The sequence below is a fragment of the Loxodonta africana genome, chromosome 24 (genome assembly GCF_030014295.1).
Source record: "Loxodonta africana isolate mLoxAfr1 chromosome 24, mLoxAfr1.hap2, whole genome shotgun sequence".
NCBI lineage: Eukaryota > Metazoa > Chordata > Mammalia > Proboscidea > Elephantidae > Loxodonta > Loxodonta africana.
In genome coordinates this window covers 52,007,921-52,020,923 of record NC_087365.1, presented here as the reverse complement: position 1 = coordinate 52,020,923, position 13,003 = coordinate 52,007,921, and the positions used below count along the sequence as shown (strand labels likewise).

Genomic DNA, 13,003 nt, shown 5'->3' with positions numbered 1-13,003 from the left:
GGTTAGCAGCTGGATGCTTAACCAGTGCACCACCAGGGCTCCTTAAGCACTGTCTATAAACTGGAGCCCTGGTGGCATGGTGGTTAAGATCTCAGCTGTTAACCAAGAGGCTGACAGTTCAAATCCACCAGCTGCTCCTTGGAAACGCCGTGGGGCAATTCTACTCTGTCCTGTTGGGTAGCTATGAGTTGAAACCGACTGGACAGCAATGGGTCTTTTTCTTTCTTTTTTTTTTTTTTTAGTAAAGTAAGCTGAATAAATAGTAATTCTTATCTCACAGAGGAGAATCACAGCTCTTCAGCTGGGGATAGATGACGTCATGATGAAAAAAATACAAGTGTATTACTAAAATCACTATATTTTTGTTGTTAATCTTTGCTACATTGATCAATATTCAAAGTATAGCTATTATCATGAGTGGTAGGGAGGCTGCCAAAAAATCTGAGATGTGTAAGAGAGATCCTCATACTCGAAAGCAATTAATTAATATACAAAGCAATAGACTCATTAAAGTATTTATTTGTTCATTTATTTACAGACTCATTTATTCATTCAGCAGGAAATATTTAGTTAGTGCCTAATATGTGCCGAGGACTAATTCAGGTGGTTGGATTTGTCCTGGAATTCATACAGGAAAAAAAAGAAAACAACAGGAAGAAGAAAGACATTCATTTATTAACAAGATCTTTTGTAAGTGCCAGGACCCCCACCAAGGGCTTTATCTACATCCCATTATTTAATCATCACAACTACAATGTGAGGTAAGAAATGTTATTACCCCCATTTAACAGATGTAGAAACCGAGGCTCAGTGAGGTCAAGGAACTTGCCTCAAAGTACACAGCAAGTTAAGTATGGCAGAACTGCAGCTGGATCCCAGAATTGCTTGGATCCTAACACATGTCTTCCCATACCCTCATGGATGTCATGGAGTCCATGCCAGTATCAGTCACTCGCTACCTCAAAGCTGGGAATGAGCTTTTATCTCTAGGTTCACCTCCAACAGTCTAAGCATCCTACTGACTATTGCAGGGTGACCTTGGAAATAGATTAGATAGAGGAATAGGCCTAAGTTCATCACCACCTTTAAAATACAAACAAAGGTCTATGTTCTACGGATTACCCAATCAGATCCTATCACTTCCCTGATTGTACTCTTCCAAGGGTATCACACCATCACACTCAGAATCAAAACCAGAAGGCATACATCATCTGCACTTGCCTATCTCTCCTATTGTTCCTTATCACTCTCTCCAATTCCATCTGCTCCTGCCTCACTGGCCTCCTACACACTTCTCAAACATGCGAGTCCATTCTGGCCTCAGGCCCTTGGCATGTACTGCTTCCTCTGCTGGAATGCGCTTCTCCCAGATCTCTGCTTGGCTAGTCCTTCACTGTGTGTTCAAATCCAATCAAATGTCATCACCTGAGAAATACCACCCCTGACCACTCTATAAAATAGCAACCATCAGAACACACTCTACCCCAGTAATCCTATTTTATGTTTATGAAATATAAATGTTGTTGTTGGTGTTAGGTACCATTGAGTTGACTTTGCCTCATAGTGTCCCCATGTGACAAAGTGGACCTGCCCCATAGGGTTTTCTAGGTTGTAATCTCTATGGGAGCAGATCACCAGGTCTTTTCTCCCATGGAGCCACTGGGTGGGTTTGACACACCAACTTTTTGGTTAGTAGCCACGTGTTGAACCATTGCACCACAAAAGCTCCTCATGAAATGTAAATAGCACCGTTCGATATTAGGTGATATATTTATTTGGTCATTAGTTTTTTGGTCTCACCCATAAGAATATTAGCTGTGTGAAAGCAGGGACTTTTCTATTTACTTTTTTCCTACTGCTTTATCCCAGCACCTAGAACAATGCCTGACACATAGTAGTTGCATAGTCAATGCTTGTTGAATGAATGAATGCATGAAAACACACAAATACACATGAAAGAAAGTTCAAGAAAGTGCCAACTCCATATGTATTAGATGGCCTGAAGATTGTATTTGGAGATGTCACTAAAGGTAGCATCCTGTGTCAATGCTCTCAATTCACCCCCACAGATAGAGACATCACAACAGACACAAGGGAAGAAAAATAGGAGTTGATGGTCCTTCCTTGGCAAATTGCCATGGCCATTCTAGATAAACTCTTCCAATGGATTATTAAATGCCTGGGCCCTGAAAGCAGGGAGAGGTGAATTCAAAGGCCAGCTCCCCGACTGGATGGCCTTGAGCAATCTACTATGCAAGTTACTCAGATCCCTATCAGGAAAACGGATTATACTAGCACCTAACTCATAGGAATGTTATAAAGATTAACACTCAGCTCAAACGGACTCTCCTTTGAGAGGTTACCCCTGACCACCCACACTCGAGTTGCCTCAACTCCTGCTCTCATTCTTTTGCTTTTAGAAAACTATAGTCATCACAGAGCTTTTAATTCTATAGGAAAATGATCCTTTTCCTTTATTAGTTTACTTATATATTTCCTCACTTTCCCAACTTGAGGGTAACATCCCCTGGGACCATGCCCATCCTATTCACCCCCACCCCCAAGTCCCAGGTACCTAGAAGAGGATCTGGCACATAGTAGGAACTTAAAAAACAATTGTTTAATTGAATGAATGTAAGTAACATGAAGCACTTGGTAAAGCGCCTGGAATATACTAAGCATTTAAATGGCACAGATTCCACTGTCATTGTTGTTGTAATAGTCGTTTTAACAGTTGTTGTTGCCAGTGTGATAATTACTGATTGTTGAAAAAAAATTTTTTTTTATTTTGAGCCGGTCCAGAGTTCTAGCCAGCCCAGCATGAGTCTGCCTCAGAAGAGCCTAAAACACTACACGGTAAATGTATTTCTAGGTTAAAACATAAAAATTCATCCACATCTGATTTCTTTCAAGTCCTGGACTCCCCTGGACTCTCCCATGATAACTGGTGGATTGCGTGTTTCCCTTCTGGTAGAAATTTTTCACAACTTGCTTCTTCAGGGTGAAGACAGTATTCTCTTAAATCGGTCGACACCTAACAGTGTCATGCACTTTCTCAGCCCCGTTGTGGTTATTGGGTGCCATCAATTCAATTCTGACTCACAGCGACCCTATAGGACAGGGCAGAACTTTCCCCATAGGGTCTTCCTAGACTGTAAACCTTTATCAGATCACCAGGTCTTTCGCCAACAGAGCCTCTGGGTAGGTTTGAGTCATCGACCTTTCAGTTAGCAGCCAATCACTTAACCATTGTCCCACTAGGTTTCCTTTTCTCAGCCCTAGCCTCATAGAATCCTTTCAAAGGACCCAGGGCACAAGAAAAGCTGTGATTACCTCTATCTTATAGGTTGGAAAGCGAGGAGCAGAGATTTGAGCAGCCTCTGTAAGTTCACAGTCTAGCAAGACCTGGGGGTTTGAACTTGGGTCTGACTCCAAAACTCTTATGCAAAATTCTTAACCTGAGAGCAACGTTTATCTCTAGAGCTTCTCCAGGGTGTGGAGTAAAACCACAACCAGAACCCCAGTCACTTGGTTCTATTGCACTACTCCATCTGCAGTCAAAAATCTAGTCTAAGAGAAGGTGGGGAAGGAAGAAGCAGCAGAAGCAATGTACCAAACTCTCTAATAAAGGGGAAGAGCCCAAAACAATTCTGATACAAAACACACTTATAGCTTTTAATTTTGGCATTTCTTCTGTGCCAAATGGTACCGGGTACATAGAATAGATTTAATTCCTCTCTACAGCATCACCTTGGCCCAGAAGCTATTCATAGCTCCTCGGGGTATATGTGAGAGGTTCCTAAATACGTAGAAAATTCCAAGGATCTGATAAATCGAGGTGATTTAAAGTAAGCCCCATGCAGTTTATACAGAGGTATTTATATGCCGTTGCTCTCACTTACACAGCAGTCGTTTTTCCCCTATCAAAGACCTTGACCCTCTGTCTCTTTTTTGAATCTCTCATGATACCAGATTTCATGGATTTTTCATGATGCAGTAAAGCATTAGGGAAGTTTCCTTCAAGTTCATTAAAAACAGAATGGCCGCTGCCAACTGTTTTTTTTATCTCATTCCACCCTTCATAACTACCCTCATTAAAAACAATAACTGTGTGGCGTCTACCTTAATATCTAAGCTGTATCATTTCCATAGAAATGTCCTATATGTAGCTTTAGGAAGAAAGCTTAGGGGTGATTTCAGAGTCTGCCTTCAGCTATGAAAGCACTTAACTAATTAAGGCCAGTGATTTTAATTTTTGTACTAGGAGAAACTGTGCAATGCCGTCTTTTTTTTTTTTTAACCCACCTTAGTGTCTAACAGCCTTATGGAAGCAGGAAGGCTTTCCTTAACATAAATGGACAATACAAGCTTTTCAATTAAATTAGTCTTTGGAGAGAGATGCAAAAGAGCTAAGAAGCTCCTTAAAAAATCTTCCCTGCTTCACTGCTCTTCGTTTGCCAAGGGGAGATGTGTAGTTAACACACAACGCTATTTTCTCCTTGTCCTGCTGAAACAAAGTTTTCCATCCTGAACACTGAGCTACCTAGCCTGGAGAGGTTTTTGAGGGTTTTCTTTTGGTTTGCATACCCACATTCAGTTTTCTAAAACTATTTTTTTTAAGAGGATGTACATTAGAATGTCCTAAATTTTTGTACGTTTTTTAGAGAGTTAATTAGATCCTGGTTCAGCCTGGAGTAGCAGGTCTGGAGATATTGAATTTTTTTTTTTTTTTAATAGCACAGATGGAATAGGAACTCACATTTAGATGAGCAAAATTCAAGACAAATGCTTTCAAATATGATCCAGGTATTTTTTTTTTTCATGTAATTTCTCTAAGCTCATTGTCTCTAAAACTTTTGCATTGTGCGTTACCCTGCAGTTAAGAGCAGCTAAATAATACTGATAGATTAATAACAGGATTATCCAGCCCAGCTGCCTGAATTTTAAGTTCTGAAATTTTAAACAATTTTAGGCACTGCTTTGGCATCCCAGAGTACTTGAGGGTGCCCGCAGGACATCTTTTTCTATACCAAGAATGCAAGAGATTGAGAAAGGCCACAATCGGAAATTCCAAATGGCCATTTTAATGACTTTCAAATGCCTCCGAATTAGTTCATCATTTCACCATCGAGTTTGCTCTGGAAACAAATAGATCAGCAATTCCCACTGGCATCTCGGATTTCCTTTCTGTGGGTCTAGGTCTATACACCACATCTTCAGAAAGGACCTGAGTCCAGCACCCTCGTGAATGATTTCTTGACAAAACGAGCAATATGACTATGACCACACTGCTGGGGACGCCCCAGATGAATGGACACGTTAGACTCGAAACCATGGTTTTGCAGAGACGCCTTGCTCTTAGTTTGCAGACCTAGTCCAGCAACAGACATTTGGGCTCAAAAATCTGCAATTCTTTATTATCATTTCTTAAAGAGCTGGTGTACCTTGAAACCCACTCTAAATGCAATCCTTCTCTTGGAAACAAGTTCTTAAAACAAGTAACCAAAAGGTCAGTAGTAGGGGGAAAAAGAAAAGTGCAAACCCAGTAAGAACAGTGTGTTGTGACAGAAGCCTGTGCCTACGAGGCTTTTTTTCCGACTGCACTATCCAGGTAATCAAGAGCTCACAGTGAGCTTATTTCTTCTAAGGTTAGAATGACTACGCTTATTCATAATCAAAGAGCTGCTTGCCAAAGCTCGCCCTAAGGAACACGAGAATTTCTAACTTTAAATCAAATTTATAAAACTTAAAAAAAAAAAAAAACCATTCCAAATGGTTACAAATTACAGGGAAAGATGTATATAAAAATCCCTCCTAGGGTGAGGCTGTTCACTGAGGGTAAAGGGTAAAGGGTGAGATCTCCCTGATCAGAGATTGCTGTCTAAGATATTCTGTATTTATCATAGCATTGGAAAATGTAAATACATTCCTCCCAAAGAAATAAAAATATAACAGTCCTCTCAACTTGTGAAGCAATAAAATTATTTGTGTGCTAAGCTTCTTTTAATACCACTGTGATTTTTTTTTTTTTTAATAAAAGTCGCTCAATTTGATTGTAATTAAATATGTAATGAAAAAGCACAGCTTCGGGGAAGCGATGCAAGACACTCTGTTAGTTTAATGTATTTCCAACTGACTTTGCATCCAACGAAAATGATACTCTGGATATGCCTGGTCTTAATATAGAATTTGTTAGGCAGTTCTGTGTTTTTTAAAGGGGACTTGGGTGAACACAGGAATTGCCTTTGAAATAGTGGCTGAAGCTTTCCAGACCATGACATCCCTAAATAAAATTGATAGGACAAATACCCTGATGGAAGGGAAGCTCGATTCTGGAAATTTCACTCGTGTCGGCTAATTACAGACCCAGCACAAACACGAACAGGGCCTAGGCTTTCTTCTTGGCTGGTTTTCCTAAGCTCAGCTCAAGGGATGAGCAGAGGTGCATGGTTTCGGTGGCCTTGGTAAAGGCCAGGCTCTGCCCCCCTTTAAAACCTGCTTAATTGAGAGCACACTCCCCAAGCTACAGGGAAGAGCAACAGATCAACCCAGGTACCCTTCAGTTGGAGAAATCCCGTCAAATGAGGGAGAAGTTAGCTGGGATAAAATGAAAGCATGAGCCTCAGTTAGCAAATGTGACAAAAGGCTAGATGCTCCCAGGGACAGATCTGCTAAAGATGCCTAGGAGAAATTTGTCGGGTGTGAAGTTTCCTGAAAGGGGACAATAGAATCGAGGCAACTGGGAGAAGAAAATAAATGGAAAGTGGTGGAAAAAGAAAAGTTTAGTCTTCAGAAAAGAGGAGTATCTCTACCCTCTCCCAAAAGAGCCACCAGCTCCCAGACCCCAAGCCCCAGAGAAGACAGTCACTGCCAAGAAGCTTCCCCGAGCCCCCCTCCCACACTGAGCTCCACTAGAACTCCCTGTCACTTGCAATCTGCTGATCAGGGTTAATGCATTGTGTCCTAATATGGCAGATTAAAAATGAAATCAATAAATGCCTAAAACAAATGGGCTTTCCAGATGTCCCATTCAATCTGGGTCTTTAAGGGTGAGGTGAGAGGTGGAAGAAGGAAATCAAGAGGGGGAGCAGGAGAGGACCAGTTCAGCTGTCAATTTCAGTCCAAAACACCATGTGGATGAAGCCATTTCCAGGTATCTGTACTTTCTTCTTCAAGGATCCAACTTAGGTAACAAGAATAGCCAGGACAGTTCATGTGCCTGGGCCTCTTTGGCGTGTGCGAGTTTTCCATTCATTACCCCTTCAGGTAAGCAAAGCGGCCTCTAGCACGAAATATTTAGAAGTTCGAAGATGTGAACTCGTCTCTCTGAAGGATGTTGAAACAAAGTGAGAGTCAGGGTCCTGACTCCACCTTGCTTCCTGTTTTCTAGAATCCTGTGCCATTTGCCAGAAAATGAAAGGTAGATCTCACCCCCAGCTGCCTGCCCTTCCCCTGTTCTTCTAGCTGGAGCTGCAGAAATCTCAGCCTCTAATCCCGAGTCACCGCTGTCATGAGGTGGGAAAAGAGATCTCTCAGGTCATCTCTGTTCCACCGCAGTATTCAGAATTGTCCCCACTGAATAGGTTTCCCATGTAAATAACCTGTGCTATTAAGGTGCAAATTGCAACTTTTAAGTAATGATTGCTAATAGTCTACTGTTTACTGCCACACAAGGACACTCATAAAAACAAAACCTGCATTATTCATCGCCATGTTAAATAAACAAAATAAATTGAGGGAGCTAGCTCTTTCTTCCCTGCAAGGCTTCCCTCAGTTCTGGATTATCAGCTGGCACCTGAGAGTCAGCAGGAAGAAGGAAGCATCTCAGTGCTTTGGCTGGGCAGGGCCAGATTCACAGAATTTAAGTCTATATTAGATAGTCACACATATAGGATCACAAAATATTTTGCGTCCTGTTGCTCTTGGCTGGCATTGCTATAAACACAATAGTTCAGGAAGGTGAAATAAAATATGTATTACACACGTGTGCATACGAAGGCCGAGGGGGCTGTAGAAAATAGTAGTGTTGGAGGATAAGTCTATAATTTTATATTTTTAACTACTCTGTGTCCTGCCAAATACAAACAAATCAAAACACTCTTCCGTTTTATTTTACCTTCCTGCCATCTTCTCTTCTCTCCCGAAAATGGACAAGGGGGAAAAGATGCAGGAACGGAATCCGGGAATATTTTCAGGTAAAATTGGATGCATTTTCATGGTGAGTGAAATATACATGCCAGGAAGGAAGCGCATATGCGCGCACACACACTCCCACATACACAAACCCCTCGAGAACTGTAGGCTGCTTTCTAAACTTTTTTTTTTTTCCTAACCCTAAGTCATAGCATGGGGGAAAGCATAGCTTTAGAAAGCTGGGGGGCGGGGGGATGACATTTCGGAGGGAAACGTTCTGACTTAGCTGTTTTCTTAAAAAGAATTGCCTACCTTGTATTCCCTCCCTCTAAAAGGGGTAGGAATATCACCCAAGACAAGGATTGCCCATCGTTTCTAACATCATTCCACTTTTTCTGTGTGGATACCTGCTTTATGAGGAAGTCCTGTAAGTGTCTCCTTGAAACATGGAACTTAAAACTAACCCTGGGAAGGGACCAGATAGCTCTGGAACAGTGCTGGGGAAAGAGAGTCCTCCAGGAGCGTCTCAGCTCTGATTCACTAGCAGCCTTGTTCTATCTTACATTATTCATTAATCAAGCTCGAAATCAAGCTTTCAACATCAGTGCCGGGGAGTAATTACTTACAGTTGTGCATTGTGTTTAATTTTAAGCAGTGATAAACGTTGGGAGGTCCACAACTTTAAAGCCTCCCCCCGCCCCACCATTTTTTTCCCCTTTCCTGGATGTTAACTGGCTTAAGAACCCCAAAGTGGCTAACTTTACTTTGCGAATGACCAGCTGAACTAAAGCAGAGTAAGGCACCCGATGACCGCAGACGTGTGGAATAAACGTGGTACGAACGCAAAAATTCCTTTATTAATATGTGAACAGATAAATACCTTAAAGAGGGGACTCACTGAGTATGAAATGAATTACTCCCTTCCAGTCTGACAAGGGTTTTCACTTCTTCCAGGGGAAAAAAAGTCAGAGCCCTGAACACATACATACAAAAACACTAGGAATACAATAGGTCAGAAAACTGAAACGACAGTTACAAGTTTCTAACACACACACTCAAACCATACACAGACGAACTAGCACCAAGGGTAACCAGCTTAAGGAAAACGGTCTCATTTAAATAATGTGAGACAGCATTCTGTTACATACACCTGGATCCTCACTGATCAGAGGATAATTATAATCAAAGTAGTGCAATTCTGAGCAAGGCACTTTTTGTAATGAGCTTACTAAAGGAGACATGTCCAGTCATTCTGGTAATTTAAATTACTGCCTAGTTGTTGATGGCCTTTACCGGAACAAGGAAAAAAAAAAAATGAAGGAGTAATTTTCAGGGCAGTATCGCTACAGCTGGACTGTAGCCCAGGGCTCTCTTTCGGGACAACAATAAGGACGTTATCTGTAATCATCTAGCTACGCTTAAACTTACGTTGCCAGAACCCGACAGAGCTAGCTTACTCTTTCTGAGTCTGGAAGGCCGGTCACACCCCAATGCTGCCAGATCGCAGCACAATCTGTTTTCAAAAATAAGTGAATCTCATGCAGAAAGGGACAGGGGTACGAGGGAAAAACTGTTTTTAACAGTGGTACCTAGAATTAAAGAAGAAAAGCCTCACCGACTAGCCAAGGTCCAAATATACATGGCATTAAAAATATTTCATGATTTTGCTCTTAGGCAAACCCTGGGAAAATATAGGAATCACAACTTTAGAAATGATATTTCCACATGGAACTAGAAACAACCTACAAACATTTATGGCAGCAATTCTGTGCTCAGAAGGGAAGATAATTGTGGATATTTCGAAGCACATGTAGTATGATTCTGGGCTGGAATCAGGCAGCGATGGACTGTAAGCTTGGTGGTCCAGTATGCTGAGACACAAACAGCCACTTCCCCCAGATTTGCAGCTAACTCTGGATTTGTCCTAAGGGTGACTTCGCAAAGTTTATTAAAGTGTTCCACCGAACTTCTCCCTAGGCTTTGCTCAAGCTGTGACAGAATGAAATGCCCAGGGTCTACAGCCTTAGCTGATGCTCTTTAAAGCAAGAGGGTGAAGAAAGACAGCAAAGAGAGGAGAAAAAAAAAAATAAATAAACTTCAGCTTTTCACTAAAGCCTTGATTCAGCTAAAGGACACAAAGAAATAAAAACGCCCACATTAAAAGCCAAACAAGATAATAATTGTGCATGTCTGGCTCTGAATCTAGAGGGCAAGGCTTGCGTCACTGGCACTCTGAGTTACCATGGTGAGTGATTTATTGATATATATCAAGAATGAATAGATCAAAGGCAGCGAGATGACAGGTGATCAATCAAATGTCAAATGAAAACTAGCAATCAAGTGGAAAGCTGATTTTTCAGTGGGTGGGTCTGGCAGAAGAAAAATGAACTTTCATATTACACTTCCGAGAAACAAAACCCCAGCATACTATTAAAAAAGCAATTAAGCAGCCCAAAAGGAAAAAAATATATATATATCCCCTAGAAGATCTATTGTACTGATCCATTAACCAGTTCCTTTCTGGGGGTGGGAGATTTTGAGGAAGGATTCAAATGGGATAGTTCTAACCATACGAGCCGATTTACAAAGTTTGCGACTCTCTCCGGGCAAAGAAAATCCAGAGCTGTTTCAATGTTCTATGGGGCATTCCTTTCTTTCTTTCTTTTTTAAGGGCAGGGACTGTGTTGATTAGATTTCCAAATGCGATCCTTCCAGAAAACATATTCAAAAGGTACATCCGTTTTTCCTGGGGTGATTTTTCCACCTTGGAGATCAAAGGTGAACTATTGCTTGCCCCAAAGCCAGCCTGCAGCCTGAGGCTTGGACAAGACTCACACTTGAGCGACCCAAACCCAGCAAGAAAAGTCGCTGACCCCGGAAGCCAGAAGCCACTGACACTGACCATGCCACGGGATGCGGGGGTTGAGCGGCTGTCTCCCCACTCCGCGCACCCCAAATCCTTAACCCAACTTTGGCCCGGGAGGCAAGAAACAGACTAGGAGAAAGTTAGGGGTGGGGTAGAGGGTGGAGGAAAAAAAAGTTGAAGGAGGGAAAGCTTGGTGGGATAGCTCCCCCCCCCCCACCAGATCCTGGAAAGGGGAGATCAGAGAAAGCAAGGCAGGACGGGGTTAGTAGCGGGTCAGAGAGGGCCACCCGAGGCCAACTGCCCCGAAAGCTTAGGGGGTGGCGTCCTGGCGGACTCTGGGGCCAGGAGGGCAGACGCGGAGCTCGGCGCGCAGGGCAGCTCAGGCTGGGCAGCCCGGAGCGGAGCCGTTTCTCTTACCTGCCGCCCGCTTGGGTGCCTGCTGTTTCCTCCTTGGCATCGCTCTACTTCGCTCCAGTCCCACTTCTGGCGCCCCAGCCCCGAGCCGCGCGCGGGGGCCCGCTGTCTCTCTCGCCTCTCTGGGGCTCCGCCGCCTCTTGCCTGGTGGCTCCTAGGGCGTCACTCGGCCTCTGTCCCCCTGAAGATCCCCCCTGCAACTCCTCCACCACGGGCCAGAGACCCCCCTCTCTGGGTGGCAGATACGGGTGCCTGGTGCCGGCTGGTTGGAAGTAGAGGTTGGTTCTGCCTTGTTTGTTTGTTTGTTTTGGATTTTTTTTCCTCTCTCTTTTTGTTTTTGCTTTTTGGAATTTTTGATTTTTTTGTGGTGACTGTGGAGACACTTGGTTTCTTTATTAAACATCCAAGACTGGGTTCTGATGGAAGGGACGAGGGGCGCACACGCGTCGCACGCACACGCGCGCGTCAAGATAAGGAAAAAAAAGCAATCCTGGGAAGGTAGTGGGTTTCTTCTTTTTCTTCTTAGTCTTCTTCCTTCTCCTCTTTCCCTCCTCCTCCTCCTGCTCCTCTTCTTCCTCCTCCTCGCCGATCTCGATGGCGGATTCGCGCAGGGGGGAGAGAGATCACCGTAGGTTGGTGGCTGCTGTCAGATCCCCGTCTGTGAGTGATATGCGAGAGGACAGGAGCGGGTTTTGGAAAGACAGAAAATCTGGAATTCACTCACTCACTCACACACACACACATACACACACACACAGACACACACACGCGCGCGCACACACACGCACGCACTCGCATCCACACACACACACACTCACACCCCACATACACACACACAAACACACACACACACTCTCGCGCACACACACAAGACAGGGCGAGGCGATGCCAGCAAACATCGATCCCGCTGAACAAACTGAACATTAACAAACTCCTCCTCCTCCTCCTCTCCCCGCGACCTGATGACAGGGAGAAATTTACTCCCCAGCCGCAGAGCGCGCGGCAGCGGGAGTCTATTAAAGGGACAGCGTCCCGCGGGGGACAGGGGCTGGGGGAGGGGGACCGGACTGGCCGGGGCCAAGGGCGCGCCCGCCAGGCCCGGGGACACCCCTGGGGGGAGAGGGCTGGCCTGGGGGCAGGAGGAGAGAGGGGAAGGGGGAGGGTAATGGGTGAACTCGGACACTGGAAAGGGAGATACAGAGGGCCAGGTTAGCTGACCAGCAGGGACCGTGAACAGTATTAGAAGGGGGAGAACTTGGGTTTGCTTGAGGGGGGAGGCTTCATCCAGCCACGACCTGCATCCTCTAAGTCTCTTACCCTGGGCTCACCTGACCACAAAGAATGCCCCCACCTCCCTTAAATTTAAAGCCTTCATCCCTCCCCACCTTCCTGCTAATCGGTGAATGGTCATAGAATGAGCAATACTCCGGCCACCCTCCTTGACTGTTTAATTACAGGTTCTTCTCCTTTTGTTTAAACGTTATTTGTTGAGCACCTACTATGTGCCTGTTCTGGAGATAGAGCAGAGCCTTAGAAAGGCAAGATCCTGGCCCTCCTGGCAAGTATCTTCTAATGGGGGTAGGCACCCAG

The 13,003-nt window shown here is 44.0% G+C and overlaps 1 protein-coding gene across 1 annotated transcript in view; it reads right to left on the bottom strand.

Annotated features, from left to right (window-relative positions):
• TSHZ2 (teashirt zinc finger homeobox 2) overlaps positions 1-12,360 on the bottom strand; it is a 299,030-nt gene extending 286,670 nt beyond the window's left edge. Inside the window, exon 1 of the mRNA XM_023538735.2 lies at positions 11,417-12,360. Within this exon, the coding sequence (XP_023394503.1) occupies positions 11,417-11,456 (40 nt within the window). The 5' untranslated portion in view covers positions 11,457-12,360. The remainder of the gene's footprint in view (positions 1-11,416) is intronic.
• Positions 12,361-13,003: the final 643 nt, after the last annotated feature.